At 37.4% G+C, this 17143-nt stretch overlaps 1 protein-coding gene across 1 annotated transcript in view; it reads left to right on the top strand.

The window, feature by feature from the left end:
- Positions 1-15656, top strand: part of LOC103823411 (chromodomain-helicase-DNA-binding protein 1) — a 47379-nt gene extending 31723 nt beyond the window's left edge. Inside the window, 11 exon segments of the mRNA XM_050986317.1 lie at positions 775-925; positions 3799-3921; positions 4284-4412; positions 6765-6906; positions 6909-7012; positions 7417-7557; positions 10154-10332; positions 12449-12545; positions 12754-12811; positions 13813-14017; positions 14192-15656. Coding sequence (XP_050842274.1) covers positions 775-925; positions 3799-3921; positions 4284-4412; positions 6765-6906; positions 6909-7012; positions 7417-7557; positions 10154-10332; positions 12449-12545; positions 12754-12811; positions 13813-14017; positions 14192-14555 — 1693 coding nt within the window. The 3' untranslated portion in view covers positions 14556-15656.
- Positions 15657-17143: the final 1487 nt, after the last annotated feature.

Raw genomic sequence — 17143 nt, 5'->3', positions numbered from 1 at the left:
TTCCTAAAGGAACCTATAATGTAGAAAGTTATTCAAGGCTTTTATGAATATATTTAAGCAATCCAGACTGAGTACACTGGGACACCCATGCCACTCCATTACCTCTAAGAACTTGCAGCAGAAATCTGCTCCACATTCTTTCTTTATTCTTTCTTCCCTCTCCTTAGAAGCCAGTATTTGCTTTGGCTTCTGAACTGTATTCATTGGGAACTGGGTTCAGTTATTCTTAATTATTCCAGGCTAGAAATCAGACTTGTTGAGGAACTGCTTTGTGTCACCTCTGCCTGAGAGAATGCAATATTTGTCAAAATGGAGCAGATGGTAATTGTTAGTAGTTGTTTAGACCTATGAACTTTTTAGCTTACTACCTTGTGTATCATAGTCCCTAGACTATCTGCTTATTCAATTAGCAGTTACACTTGAGTAATATCCTAAGCTTATCTTCATGGTTAGCCAGTTCTGATTCAGTCCATGGCCACAGATAGATGACTGTTTTTCATATCTTAATCTTGATCTCCTTTAAAACATGTTTTGGTACTGATTTGAATAAATATTTTATAGAAATTGTAAGAAAGCCTGATAGTTATGTGGATTACTTACTAAATATACCAGGATCTCAGTGATATGTGGCATGTTCTTCTATCCCTTACTATGTTTGAGAAGTTTGCTTATTTATATTTCTAATTTATTTCTACCAGATATGTGGCATGTTCTTCTATCCCTTACTATGTTTGAGAAGTTTGCTTATTTATATTTCTAATTTATTTCTACTAGATATGTCATCCCATGCCACACCAAGGCAGCTCATTTTGATATAGATTGGAGTAAGGAAGATGATTCCAATCTGTTAATAGGTATCTACGAATATGGCTATGGCAGCTGGGAAATGATAAAAATGGATCCTGATCTCAGTTTGACACAAAAGGTATGTCATCTGCAAAATTTCTTCAAGGAGTTTTTTTGTTTAGGTAATAATGTTAATAAGAATAGTTACTGAAAGAGTTTATTTTATGATAATTTAAATTGCCCAGAAGTTAGGTCAGTTGTACTTCTTTGTATCCTTTTGCTAAATTATTAGATTTTAAGATTTTGTGTATTCAGTTGAAGTATACCTTCTTAGAGTCTGCTATGTTTCTGTATTTCTTTGTGTCTTTATCACTTGAATTCTCTCTTCCATCTTTTGCTTCCCTAGTTTAAATACTCTAGTTGTGTTAATTTGAATTAATTCCAGATTTTGGAAGAAGGAGCAGGCAAATCAGGAAGAGTACAAGGATGTTGTTAGATCATGTAGAGAGAAAATTAGAAAGGTGAAAGCTCAACTAGAACTCAACCTGGCCACTGCCATGAAAGATAATAAAAAATATTTTTACAAATACATTAACAACAAAAGGAGGGCCAGGGAGAATCTCCATTCCTTATTGGATGCAGGGGAAAACATTGTCACCAAAGATGAGGAAAAGGCAAAGGTGCCTTCTTTGCCTCAGTCTTACAGTAAGACCAGTTATCCTCAGAACAACTGACCCCCTGAGCTGATAGACAAGGATAAGGAGCAGAATAGCCCCCCTGTAATCCAGGAGGAGGTAGTTAGTGAGCTGCTGAGCCACTTAGACACTCGCAAGTCTATGGGGCCAGATGGGATTCATCCAAGGGTACTGAGGGAGCTGGCAGAAGAGCTCAGCAAGATGCTCTTCATTATTTGTCATCAGTTCTGGCTAACTAGGGAGGTTCCAGACGACTGGAGGTTAACCTATGTGATGCCCATCTACAAAAAAGGCTGAAAGGAGCATCCGGGTAAGTACAGGCCTGTCAGCCTGACCTCAGTATCCAACAAGGTTATGGAGCAGATCATCTTGAGTGTGATCACGTGGTACATACTGGACAACCAAGGAATCAGGCCCAGCCACCATGGGTTTAGGAAATGTAGGTCCTGCCTAACCTGCCTGATCTACTTTTATGACAAAGCGAACTGTGTAGTGGATGAGGAAAAGGCTGTGGATGTGTCTGCTTGGACTTCAGCAAAGCCTTTGATACTGTCTCCCACATCATTCTCCTGGAAAAGCTGTCAACCCACAGCTTGGACAGGTGCAGTCCTTGATGGCTTAAGAACTGGCTGGATGGCCGGGCCCAAGGATCAGTATTGGGCCCAGTCCTGTTTAATATCTTTATTGATGATCTGGATTGAGGGCACCCTCAGTAAGTTTGCAGATGACACTAAGTTGGGTGGAAGTGTTAATCTGCTGGAGGGTAGGAAGGCTCTGCAGAGGGATTTGAACTGGCTGGATTGATGGGCCAAGACCAATGGTATTCAGTTCAACAAAGCCAAGTGCTTGGTCCTGCACTTTGATCACAACAACCCCCCGCAGCACTATAGGCTTGAGGAAGAGTGGCTGGAAAGCTGTTTGGCTGAAAAGGCCCTGGGGCTGCTGGTTGGCAGCCAGCTGAACGTGAGCCAGCGTGTGCCCAGGTGGCCAAGAAGGCCAATGGCATCCTGGTTGTATCAGAAATAGTGCAGGAAGCAGGACCAGGGCAGTAATTGTCCCCCTGTACTCAGCACTGGTGAGGCCATACCTTGAATCCTGTGTTCAGTTTTGGGCCACTCACTTCAATACAGACATTGAAGTGCTGGAGCGAGTCCAGAGAAGGGCAATGGAGCTGCTGAAGGGTCTAGAGAGTAAGTCATATGAGGAGTGACTGAGGGAACTGGGGTTTTTTAACCTGGAGGAAAGGAGGCTCAGGGCAGACCTTATTGCTCTCTACAACTACCTGAAAGGAGGTTGTAACACGGTGAGGGTTGGCCTCTTTTCCCAGGCAACTTGTGCCAGGACAAGAGGATGTGGCCTCAAGCTGTGCCAGGGGAGATTATAGTTGGACATCAGGAGAAATTTCTTCATGAAAAGGGTTGTTAAACATTTGAATGGACTGCCCAGGGAGGTATTGGAGTCACCATCCCCGGAGGTGTTCAAGAAACGACTGGATGTGACACTTATTGCCATGGTCTGGTTGACAAGGTGATGATTGGTCAAAGGTTAGACTTGATGATCTCAGAGGTCTTTTCCAACCTAACTAATTTTATGAATTCTGTAATTTTTTATTGATCTTTTGGAGGGAAGGTTGTTTGGGTATTTTGGTTTGGTTTCCCTATCACTTTTCTTTGCTTGAAGGTGACTTTCATTTGCAACATGAGAATTGCTGTATTTGTCAGATTAGAAGTAGTGCAATGGCTGCTTAGAAGTAGTGAGAAACACTTAGGGAAATACTGGAGTGAAGCAAACACAATGATACTGCCAACCTGTAGCTTTGGGATTTGAGGAGCCAGGGTTGTATAGAAATCTGTTTAATGATATCCTGCCCCTGCCTTCCATTAATTGCTTGTTTTATGAAACCACTCTTTCTTTTTTTTTTTTTTTTTTGGTTTCTGCATATCCTGTAGTAATGAGTTAATGCGTTTAGAAGCACATGGCAGAACTAGGAGATCTGTGGATGACAGTGGTACAGGAACTCTGAATTTTTTAGATGAACTATGAGAGGGGAAACAGAAATCTGAGGCTAGTTTCTTGAGCTGACTGTAAATTTTGTGAGAATACTTTCAAGACTACATTAGTTGTGTGTTTGAGGAACAATAAAATGTTTAAGTTGTCCATTCCTTGAGGCTGCCTGCATATTGGTCGGGTATAGTTGGAGTTGATTGGTTTTTTTGCTTATTTTTTTAATTCAGCTTTTTCTGTTCCCAGTGCTTCACACTAGCAGCTTCCTAATCTGATGTGTACTTGTAGTTGATGCTACCATTGCTCTCCTCAGATTTTACCTGATGACCCAGATAAGAAACCACAGGCAAAGCAGTTGCAGACCCGTGCAGATTACCTCATTAAATTACTGAATAAAGACCTTGCAAGAAAAGAAGTGCAAAGACTTACTGGTGCAGTAAGTTAAGCTTAATATTCAGTAGCGAGATAACATAATATACATATGGGAATGTCAGCAGATACTTGTTTTATTCTTAGTTCCACTCTTCTTTGCATCATTTTTCTCTGTATTGGTAATTGAATTATATGAGACTAACTCAAGGAATGTATTGCAAGTTTAATATTGTTTTTTTCTCCCTTATTTGTAAATATTCTTTACTGTTGCATTAGGCTTGGTCTCCAATCCTGAGAAAAGTGGTGGTCATTAGTGGCAATAAATAAATTGAATGCTTTCTTTAACATAAAAACCAAAATCTTTTTCTGCAACTGTGATGCAGACACTTGTCAGTTGACATAATAAAGGTGCTAATTTACATTCAGGGCAATTCAAAGAGGAAAAAAGCAAGAAGTAAGAAGAATAGAGCAACAAAGACTGCAAAAATTAAAGAAGAAATAAAAAGTGACTCATCACCACCCTCAGAAAAATCTGATGATGATGAGTATAATGAGGTAAATATCATTCATATAAAGACTTGAGCATTTTATCTTCTCGAAATGCAATTTTATTTAAAAATCTAAATATAAAACTAATGTTTCTGACTAATCCATTTTTACTACTGATTATGATTCTTCAGGTAGCAACTTTTGTTCAGGCTCAGGAAAAAAAATCAAGATTGTTTAGAAAGTACAGCATAAAGTGTTTTGAGACATGCAAGTGAATGCTTCTGTGTATGTCAGGGCTTTCATTATCACAGAATGGGTCAGGTTGGAAGGTACCACTGGAGGTCATCTAGTCCAACCTCCATGCTCAAGCCAAGTCCCCTAGAGTATGTTACTCAGGATTGTGTTCAGATAGTTCTTGACTATCTCCAGAGAAGGAGACTCCACACCCTCTCTGGATAATCTGTTCCATTGCTCAGTCACCAGCACAGTAAAGTTCTTCCTCATGTTCAGGTGGATCTTCCTGTGTTCCAGTTTCTGCCCATTGCCTCTTATCCTATTGCTTGGCACCACCGAGAAGAGCCTGGCTCCATCCTCTGACACCCTCTCTTCAGATAAGGGGATACTGATAAGGTCCTCTCTCAGATATTTCCCCCTCCAGGCTGAAGAGACCCAGCTCCCACAGTTTTTTTTCATAAGTGCAATGCTCCAGTCCTCTAATAATCTTTGTAGCCCTCTGCTGGATTCCCTTCAGGAGTTCCATGTTTCTCTCATACTGAGGAGCCCAAAACTGGACACAGCACTCCAGATGCACCTCGCTAGGGCTCAATAGAGGGGCAGGATCACCTCCCTTGACCTGCTGGCAATGCTCTTCCTAATGCACCCCAGGATACCATTTGCCTTCTTGGCCACAAGGGCATTGCTGGTTCATGGACAGCTTGTTGTCCACCAGGTCCCTGAGGTCCTTCTCCGCAGAGCTGCTTTCCAGCAGGTCACCTCCAGCCTGTACCGGTGCCTTAGGTTATTCTTCCCCCAGGCACAGGCCCCTGCATTTGCCTTGTTGGATTTCAGAAGGTTCCCCCCTGCCCATCTCTCCAACCTGTCGAGGTCCTTCTGAAGGGCTGCACAGCCCTCTGAGGTATCAGCCACTCCTCCGAGCTTTGTATCATCAGTAAACTTGCTAAGGAGGCATCTACCCCTTCATCTAAGTTATTGATGAACAAGTTAAACAATACTGAGCCCAGCATTGAATCTTAGGGGACACCAATAGTGACAGGCCTCCAACTAGACTGCAATTGATCACAACACTGAGACCTGCCTTTAAGCCATGTTCTCAATCTGCCTCACTGTCCACTATATGAGGATGTCACAGGAGACTGTTGAAAGCCTTGATAAAGTCCAGGTGGGCAATATCCACTCCTCTCATTTATCCAACCAGTTGTCCCATTGTAGAAGGCAATCAGGTTGGGCAAGCATGATTTCCCTTTGGTGAATCCATGCTGACTACTCCTGATCACCTTCTTGTCATCCATGGGGATAGACAGGGCCTTCAGAGTGAGGTGCTCCATCACTTTTCCAGGGATTCAGGTGAAGCTGAGTGGCCTTTAGTTCCCTGGGTCCTCCTTCAAAGATGATTGCAAGTGACCTAGCAGTGATGTTTTCCAGTTCCTTTAGCACATGTGGATGCATCCCATCAGAGCCCATGGACTTATTGATGTTAAGTTTGACTAATATTCAATAGATATTGTTCTAATAGGCTACTCAACTTTATGTTTTTATTACTTCTGATGTGTTCCTTTAGGACTGTTTTTGTTGGTTCATTTATTTATCACACAGCAGAAACCACTACAAAGAAGAAAAAAAACCCCCAGCAGTTGGGTTTAGGGTCCACGTTTCACCTAATTTTGTGACTTTCAAGGTAGCTGAAAAAACACTAGATTCTTCAAAACATCTCTGAAAAAGCAAAAGTTGGAACTCTGTTCCCTTCTCCTGTGACTGTTTAATTCGGGGTCACACAAAAGTTACTGGAACAAAATTACCAGAACAGAAGTCTTTTATCATCACCATGCCCCGAAAAATCAGCTCAGTCTTGTGAGGTCTACTTCCTTATTCCTTTTAGGTCTTTGCAGCTTAACTACTTTTTACAGGATGAGATTTCTTTGGTAATACAAAAGTTAAATTAATTTAATCTCTCACATGCCCATTACCCCTGCCCAATCAATACTTGTTTTGTGTCACATTAAAGAAATGAGTGAGTAGTCCTCATCTTGTTTTGAAACTGCATCCAGCTCCATTTGATAGGTGTTAAACCTAAGTCTAAAGAAATCACACACAGAAAAAAGTACATTATAATCTTATGGCTGCAAAACTTGTATAGTTAGAAACTCTATTTGATGTGACATATATGCTGGTGTTTTTCAGGATGAGATTGTTTCAGTGAAATGTCCACATAAAAAAATAAAAGCAGAAGAAAATGAAAAAAAGCCTGAGCCAGATATTGGTATAAAGATGGAAGCTGTGGAAAAAAGAGAGACAAGAGAAAAAGAAAATAAGAGGCATTTAAAAGAGAGAAAAAAGAGGATAAGAAAGAGTTAAAAAATATTAAAGAAAAGAGAGAAAGCAAACTAAAAGAATCCACACAGAAAGAAAAAGAAGTAAAGGAAGAAAAGGTAACTAGGTTTATTTTTTCTTAAATAGCACTAGAAAAGGCCACCAGGTTTTTGTGAATGATTTTGAGTTGAAAAGATATTTTGGATCAGTCATTTCATTGAAATTTTTTGCATCATGTGAAGTTTTATTTTTGCCACAAGGACAGGCAAATGAAATGGGAAATTACCTTTTTAAAGATCTATAGCTTAGTGGGACTGAGAGTACAAATGGTGCAAGAAACTTGTCTATTCTCCTTCTCCATCCCTCCGAGAGAGAAAATAAAAGGTACTATCACTGCATGACAAATTATTTTTCTTTCTTTTTGTTATTATTGAAGAAAATGCAGTGATTGCCTAATTACAATATGATTTCAGCCCAAAAATAAGGTTTGCTTATCAGATAAATTTTCATGTTTTGTTCTTAGGCAAATGAACTCAAATCTGAAAATAAAGAAAAAAATAAAAAAGTTTCATTGTTGGATATTCCAGTTCATATTACTGCAACTAGTGAAACAGTTCCAATATCAGAAGAATCTGAAGAACTGGATCAGAGGACATTTGGTGTGGTAAGTCCCTTGTTGATAACTCAGTGTTTACACTTGATACACTAAATGAGCACAATTTCTGATGTTTTTGATTCTGCTATTAGGTATTATAATACACATATCTATTGCCAGTAAAATCTTAGATCAGTGAAGGCTTATCGACACTATACTAAATTCAGTTTTGTTTTCAGGTTAGCAGTTTTATTTTATTGCATTTATGCAGTATAGTGAAGAGCATTTGTCTAGTTGCGTGTGCTGTATAGTTTTAAAATACAGACTGTGAAGATACATCCTCAAGAATAATTCATGGATACTGCTTCTTAAAGGACAGAAATTAATGAATTTTAATGCAGCTGCTGTAGTCTCTGACTTGGCCTTATCAAATACCCCCTTGTTCTTTGTAAGCTAACAAGAGAAAGTTGCTCTTAAAGTATTACAGACTTCCTGCATTAGACAGAGGAAGGAACAAATCCTAAAATCCTTAGAAATATCTTGCTGGAGTAATATCTCTGATACCAAAAGAATTTCAGTTATATCACTACTTATGTCCACAACAGAAACAATATTGGAAGAACAAAAGGGAGGTATGTAACATTTTATAGGTTGATTGGGGACTTTGGAAGGATGCTAAGAATTTACTTTGAGCAGCTACTTTTCTGCTGTAAAAGTTCTATCATTCTGCTTTCAACAGTTGTCTGTTACTGCTAGACAGGTTTACTGGGTCTATTGTGGTGCTGGCTGTAAGAAGCAAATGATCTTGTTTTCTCATCAGTATGGTACTGACTAGTTTACCTATGTGGGGGTTGTTGTTTTGCATTTTTTTTGTTGTTTTTTTCTTTATTCTAAATGATGTTATAAGTGATTCGTCTATAATTTCCAGGATATCTTGTGAGTGGCTAGGTGACTGAAAATCACACAATTCCCATGTACAATTGCACTTCTCTGTTCACCTCTACACTTAAACAGTGTACTTTGTAAACTGTCTTTTTAAAAGTTGCTTAAGCTGTGGTTAGTGCAATAGGTAATGTAGCTGCTTAATTACGTAATGGCATGATCTGGTAATGAAACAGCTTCACTGATTTTTGAGTTGTCCCTAGATGTTGACACAGTGATTGTGATGTTCTCCAAAATCCCTCATATTTTTGATTCTGGCTATATAGACTTGTCTTCCTTCCTTTGTGGGAGCAATTAGAGCTTGGGTTTACATATAGAACATTGTTTTGTCCAGACCCTCTGTTCAGGAAGGTATATTTATCATTATGCCATGATCAGATGCAATCTAATTAGCATGTTTATGTTTTCAAATGGAAATTACTGCTGTGGATTGTTGAGGCTAACTCATTTGACTTCTTGTCTATCTTGTGACAGGTAAAAATATGCATTTCTTCTACCTTGCCATTGTGATTGAATGGTATTTCCAAGCAAAGGTCTATAATTTAAAACATGCTAACTGATTTATCTGTATTTACTATTAACATGTTTAAATTAGTGTGAAAATTCAAGCATACACATGTGAAATATATCTATGAGCACATGTGTTGTCATCACTGTTACTAATTTAGGCACACCTAAACTAGCTTTATCCTAATATCTCCATAGAACTCAGGCTTAAAAGCTGTGCTGTACCAGCACAGGCCCTGCTAAAGCTCCGTGGAGGGCTGAGGCCTAGAGAGAGGAAATGCCAAGTCATGGTGAAAAAGCCAGAAGCCCCTCTCTTCCGCCTTTCGGACCCCAGTTTATCTCTCTGTAACCCCATAGGTCACTTCTCCTTAACCCCTGCTATTGGACAATTTCTGATCCCCTTTTGCCCTATATAATGGGCTGCTTTAGCCCATTCTGGGCAGAAGAGCCATTGCTGGAACCCTTCACAGACCCCCCCAATAAAACCATCGCTGTGGAACTCCAGGACAAGTCTTCTCTCTCGCGCCTGGGCGCCTTAGCAAGCAAAGAGCTGAAATCATAAAAGAGCTGATAAATCACTAAAGAGCTGATATCCTTTAGGCTTGCTAAGGTTGCCTGTGGCTAAGAGCGACTTGGGTACTCGGACAGTCTGTCCCCAAAGGACTGAGCTATCCGGCCCCGTGCTGCCTCCTCGGGGGCAAACCAGCCCATCAGGAAGCTGGAATACTGCACAGAGAAGGAATGCTGATCCTCTGTTGAATGCCAAGTTTAATTGTTGCAGAAAGTATCTACTTAAAATATATTAAACATTCTCATAACTTATTTTGGCACTGAGTTTGTATAGCTTTCAGGGCTCTAAAAAGTAAAATAACTCTTGTCCTATATACTTGTGCTGAAAGTTGAACCCTTGATTGTAAAACCTAGGAATTCCTTTCCCTCAGAAATCCTTTTATATTAACTTAGTGCTTTCTTAAATCTTTAATATGTGTTACATACAGTTTAATACTTTCATACATAAGTAAATTTTCAACTGGATTTAAAAAGCTACTTTTCCAAACGAAATTTTATAGTAAAACGAAAAGAGCTGCCAGCAAAGACTTGTTTTTCATTTGGCTTACAACAGTACTGTCTTTGCCTGTGTAAGGGTGAGTCATGTTTTATGATTTTTATCTTTTTATTTTTAAATTAATGTATTCCTTTTTTAAAAATTTTACAGTGCAAAGAAAGAATGAGGCCTGTTAAAGCAGCATTGAAACAATTGGATAGACCAGAGAAAGGCCTTTCTGAAAGGGAACAGCTGGAGCATACTAGACAGTGCCTAATCAAAATTGGGGACCACATTACTGAATGTCTAAAGGAGTACACAAATCCTGAACAAATTAAACGGTGGAGAAAGTAAGTTATTCTGCATGATTTTTCTTGAAAAAGGGAAATCCATAATAGCTTATATTAAGTAGAATAATTTTTAATTATTTCTCATCTCTTATTCTCCATTTATTTAATTTTTCTTCTGTATTAAATAAGGGCTTATGAAAAGATGATTAAAAGTGCTTACAGCTTTTATTGGTTTCACTTTTTTATACTTGCATAACAATGCATTTTGTCCAGTAGGTGAAGTCCTCTTACTTTTTAAAACCAAATGCAAAGAGAAAATAACTGTATTTAGAGTATATTTCATGTTTAGTGGAAAAGAGTTCTTATCATTAAAAAATCTGCCTTTTTCAACATTGATGTTTGGTTTTGGTTTTTATTCATGCTAAAACCAGGCCATTATAAATGTGTGTTGAACTTTTAATGATTTTGAGTTGCAGAATCCTTTATTCTTTTTAAAAATATACTCTAAAATTAAATCATATTAACTGACTTGATGAAAAACATTTATCCTAACATACTCAGAAATGTATTTCAAAATGAAATAAGAGTTTTAAGTGTTCTTATGCATCTGTGAGGTGATAACTTTGGAAAAATTGAGGGAAATGTTGGTTTATAAACTTGCTATATATTGTTGTTAAGTTATTAATGCAGTTAGATTTGGTTTTATCATAATGTGCACTTCAATCCTTTATAGCTGCAAATATGGTTGCACTTCCATATACGAAGCTCAGTCAAGTGTTTCATTTTCTTGCAGACTGTTGACAGAATATTTCTGCTGTTTGTACTTGCTTTATTTTAAAATATTGGGGTGAACTGAAATACATAAACAATATCCATGTCTTAAAGACACTTTGGTAAATGTTATGTTTCTTTAAATGGAAATTCATAGTAGGATCATAGACTCATATAATTGTTAAGGTTGGAAAAGACCTCTAAGATCATTGAGTCCAACTGTTAACCCAGCACTATCACTGTGTTCACCACTAAACCATGTATCCAAGTGACACATCCATACATTTTTTGAACAGTTCCAGGCATGGTGATTCCACCACTTTCCTGAGCAGCCTGTTTCAATGCCTGACTACCCTTTCAGTGAAGAATGAGTATGGTAGAGCTACTATAATATTAATTCATAGTAATGCTACAGTACCATGCATAGATTATTAAAATATGTGTTTTATCTATCTTTTATAAGACATAGAATTTAGTAAAGGTATTCATGCTATATTTCTTATACAGATGTCATTGGGCACACCATTTGCTGGTTTTGTCTAGTTTTGCAAACCTCTAGGCCAAAACTATAGTATTTAAATCATCATAGTAAAAGAGCAGATAGATGCTTCTTGAGCCTACACAGTTGAGATGTTTCTGAACTAAAAACTAGTTAGAACAGTACTATTCTGTAGTCTTTTAAGCATTCCACCTGTAAACTTTGCTAAAAGAATTCTAGACTTTAGATCTGATGTCTGCAATCATAGAAGCAAATCTTGTCTTTAAGGTTTTGGCTTCTTGACACCAAAAGTGTTGTTTTGTTTTGCTTTCTTCTTTCATATAATAGATTAGGATCAAAGATTTTGGCATGCTGCTTCTATCCTCTTTCAGATTTCTCATTTGATTTCAAAAGCTTTGATCAGGCTTTGGAATTTCATGGGAAAATCCCATCCCTGATATCTGTAGGAAATTACGCATCTAGATCAAATTTTTTATACTGCAAGAGATTTAAAGTTCAGAAGAATCTTTACTGAGTAGTAAATACTCCAGTTTTCTGACATATTTCAAATAATCTTTCAGAAGAATTGCACAATAAATTGAAAACTACATTTTTATGCAATTTCCAAATCATTCTATTGACAAAACTGCCATTAATACTATTTTTCATGCAGTTTGCATTCTTCAGTCATTGTGATAAATATTAAAAAATGGCAAATTATTAAAGTAATTAATTTCTGAAAAGTTTGAAATACAGCTGAGTAATGTTTGCTGTGCAGCTAGACAATATTCTGTGTAACAAACTTTACAATTAATTCAGTTTACTGAAATACTGTTGAAATAATTTCATTTAAATCCATGTTCTGTTGTACGACACAATAAAAACTAATATATGGAAGAATTATAACCTCTCTTTCTTTTTCCTCAGAAACTTGTGGATTTTTGTCTCTAAGTTTACAGAATTTGATGCCAGAAAGCTGCACAAGCTGTATAAACATGCAATCAAAAAACGCCAAGAATCTCAGGTAATACTTTCAGACTCTCTAAATATACAGAAATATATTCTAAGTTTTATAATTGTTATTATAAAGTATCAATTGTTTTCACTCAATGCACTTTAAATGTATTTTACTGTTCATAGTAAACTAGTTTGTTTTCTTAGAATATTTTCTGAAGAATTCGGATGCAACTTTGGGATTTATCAATGACAGTTTTTGTACTTGTCTCTTTTAGCAGCACAGTGACCAGAATATTAGCAACAACATGAATACACATGTAATTAGAAATCCAGGTAAGAAATCTGGAACATATTATTGTGCTGGATATCTTAAATGATGGTATATAAAATGAAATAAGCTTAAAACTGTCTCCTAGAACTCCCATACTGATGGATATCATAGGGATAGGCTGACAGCATAGCTTCACTAGTTTGGTGATGAAATTCAACTGAGCATGCACTGAATTTGGCACTTAGAGATTTTAGTAGCAAGTTATTTGGCCATTCTCTTAAAGTAGGTAAGTTAATTTTTAAAAACCCACACTTTTTTGTATTTAATTTTGAGAAGAGAGAGAGACCAACTCAGCACTTGTAAAGTTCTTGGAAGCTCTATACCTGTTTGTAGCACTTGTAATGTCACCATATCATAATAAAGATAGCCCCTGAAGTTATGGTTAGCAATCAGTTATTTGGGATGTCTTTTACTATTGACAATAATACTGTTTTTCTATGCTCCCACTGTTGCCTTCTTGTAATACTTTTTTTAATATCATGTTATATAAAATCTAGAGTATGTTATCATGGGCTTAAAATTTATATATAATAATAATAGTATGGTAATAATGAGTATAATGTATTTTAGGAATACCACTAAAAATCTTTCATTAAGAAGGTGTACCTCTAAAACTAGTGTTCTCATTGGGGCTGTCTCCTTAGAGAGGAACTTCCTACCATTCTGTTTCAAATTGCTCTACTAAAGGCACCTGGTTTCTACTCCCTGCTCAATTAGACCACACTGATCTTCTCCATTCAGTCTGTAAGGTTGAAAAATTTAGTTTCTCGGTCCTACATATCTACATTTCTAGCTTGCTTGCCTTCTATTTCCTTCTGAGGTCTCTCTCAGTTTGCTCACATTTCTGCATTTATCTTTCAATCATTTAGATATTGTTTTTGTCAAACTATAATGCCATTTTCACATTGCTTTAAATCTGACAGATAGAAGTGCTGTTTGAATGGGTAAAGAAAATAATTTTTACTGTATGAGGCTTCCTTATAACCTCTCCTTTATTAAACAGGTGTTGAAAGACTGAAGGAGAATTCAAACCATGATGACAGTAGCAGGGATAGTTCTGATAGACATTTGTCACAGTACTATGATCATCATAAGGACAAGCATCAGGAAGATGCTTATAATAAAAATGACTCAAGGAAAAGGTCCTGTTCAGCCTTCAGCAATGGAAAAGACCACAGAGACTGGGATCACTATAAACAAGACAGCAGGTAAACTGTTCTGTTAAAAATTCCTTTCCTTGTTTTTCAGTATGCTTGTAGTAAACACCAGTGAATCTTTTCTAAGTAATGCAAAATTGCAAAGACATTTCTCTAATGCAGTTCTGTTGAATTGACATAATTGTCGTCCTTACTATGTGTTCAGTAATAAGTAAATTTTTTCAGATACTATAGTGATGGCAAACGTAGAAAGCTGGATGACCACAGGAGCAGAGATCAGAGGTCAAACCTGGAAGGAAGTTTAAAAGACAGTCGACCTCATTCAAATCACCGTTCCCATTCAGACCACAGGATACATTCAGATCACCGTTCCACTTCAGAGTATATCCATCATAAATCTTCCAGAGATTATAGGTACCACTCAGACTGGCAAATAGACCACAGAGCTTCTGGTAGTGGCCCAAGGTCACCATTAGATCAGAGGTCTCCTTATGGGTCAAGATCTCCTATAGGACACAGATCTCCATTTGAACATTCATCAGATCACAAAAGTACACCTGAACATACATGGAGTAGCCGGAAAACATAACAAAGACTGACATTTTCTGGATCATCTTTTAGCCATATACAGTAAACTAACACAGTAATTGCCTTATGTGACTTGAAAGATATGGACTGGATATTGTTAGTCACAGTATTGTTACTTCTTTCCAGGATGCAAGGTCTATTATCCCAACAATAGAAAAATATTTTTGTATTTAAAATTTCTGCTGCACTGTGCTGCAAATGTTGGTGGCAGGTGTTTTCTGGGGGTTTTTTTTCCCTCTTTAAGAAATGGAAAATGTTTACTTTTACAGGGACCTCAACACTGCCCCATTCAGACTGAATCTCATAAAACTAGTTTTAGGGTGAACATAGTTTAAATTATGTTTGCAAATGAGATTTTAAACACAGACCTGTGATCATGTTTCAGGGAGAAATGAGGAGGAGTTTTTTTGTTTTCTTATTAAAGAATTATCAAGGACATTTGTTCACGTTTCAAAGCTATTTATTTACATTGTATACTGCAGTCACCTTGCCACTTTGCATCACAAGCTTGAATATTTAAGTTCTGTACCCATAACTGTAAAATAGCCAGGATTTCTCCTGTTTGTGGTCAGCTGTAATAATGCCTTTTTTTTAAATAAAAGAAATCACTGAAAAATATTGCAAACTAATTAAATGAGATTTGGTTTTTGCTTGTTCCTTTCCCAACCTACTCAGTCTTTCTTGTCACAGAATCAATATACTAACACTTTTTAATAAAAATATTTTTATGAAATCACTGTTCAGAATGCAAAAATGGGGATGGGAACCTTTTTATTCCATTTAGTGCCCCTTTTTCATTGGATGCTTCAGATACATGTTTTGGTTTTGTTTTTCTATTAAAATGACAATATTGTGATTTGTTGTAATGAAATGGCAAATATTCAGCTAAACTGTGGTCTGAAAAGTTTTTTAGTCCAAAGGTTTTAAAGAAGGCATGTTCAATATCTGAACACTTTTGAATCCAAATCAGACAAAATTTATTGGAAATTTATTGTTTTCCCTCTTGAAATGGGCAATAATGTCAAATGTGCTATGCAGCCAGTTAATATTTTAGATTTGAATGACTTTCTATTACAGGAATTATTACAATACACCCTGTATATAGATAACTTCTGTTTGACAAATTAAATTTTAAATGAAATGTGAGCTCTTGTTTCCTGCTGGTGTTTTTCTACAGCATACATTTTTCTTATGTAACCATAAAAATATTCAACTCTTAAGTACTAAATACACAACATAATTAGGGAAGATAAATGTCTACCTTGGCATCATGTGGTTGGTGCTAATACATTGTTCCAATTTTTCTTCATCTTGCAATGTGTTGATGTCTTGGTTTAAGACAATTTAAGGGGTGGACACTCCAAAATTAGTTACCTCTCCTTTTAGTTTTAACCACTTCCCTTTCACCAATAAGGTGAGATGAATGCAAGAAGATATAAGTGAAAAAATGGCAGTTTACTAAAAAACAAAACAGCAGCAGGCAAAAATAACAATAATAATCACTAGATACAAAGGTGCTGAATCTCATGGACTCCCCAGGAACAAAGAAAACAAAATGGTGGAGAAACCCCTCCCCCAAGATGATGCCCTCTGTAGACAATGTCGTGGTTTGAGAGTTAAAGGCAGAAATGGTGGACAACAACCTCTCCCAACCACGTGTGAAGAGAGAGAACAAATAGAGAAAAACAGCACAGCAACTGAACCTCTGCAATAGCAAAAACTCCCTTCTCCCCCAAACAACAACTAACAGGGAACAAGGGCAAAATTTTAAAAAACTCTAGACTCCAAAAAACAGCCAAATGCTCCTCTTATCTCTCTGTTGACTTAGGTGGCCAAAAACTGGCAGCTGGAACTGGATTTCCAGCTGGAATTTATGGAGGGACTATGCCTTCTCCTCAGCAAAAGCAGCAGGCAGCCATCTAGGATAACTAGGACTCCGTATCCTCCTGATTCAACCAGGCACTGCTGGTGGGCTGGGGCAACCATATGGAGCAGAGGCTGTTCTGTTTTTCTTGGCATGGCACCACGACTGGTTGTCCTGGGTGGTGGCAGCAAAAAAGAAAGGGAAAAAAATGGTCCTAAGACCTGCCTCAGCTTTCCTGGTGAGGACAAAAGAGAAAGGGCAAGAGAACCTCTGCCTGAGTGTCCCTGACCTGACCTTAAAAGGACCCCAGCATCTGCCAACCTCCATGGTTCTGTTTCTAGCCACCAGGTCTTGAAGAGAGAGTAACAATATTGGCATATGACATCACACAGATAGATATGGAATACAATAACATTTTGGGTTACCCAGGACAGTTGAGCATTTTTTTCCAATTAAGCAGGGTTACACAAAAGTATTAAAATTGAACCAAAACCTGTTCAGAGTACCTGTTTGTTATAATCTCACTATAGGCACAGCTGCTGCACATTCTAAGTTAATATCATTTAGCCAAGTACATTTAAGCTAATTTAATGTAGGCTGCAACTCAGATAATGCTTCTTCATTTATTAGCTGTCATTTTCCTAGGGTTTGGAGGGTTTTGAACTCTGCTTTTGAGCTTAATTACTGAAGCAGTATTAAGCTAGTGGTGACTATTAAAGTTGTGC

The sequence above is a fragment of the Serinus canaria genome, chromosome W, assembly GCF_022539315.1.
Source record: "Serinus canaria isolate serCan28SL12 chromosome W, serCan2020, whole genome shotgun sequence".
Lineage (NCBI taxonomy): Eukaryota > Metazoa > Chordata > Aves > Passeriformes > Fringillidae > Serinus > Serinus canaria.
The sequence above is the reverse complement of the archived record's forward strand: the minus strand, read 5'-3'. Positions and strand labels throughout refer to the sequence as shown.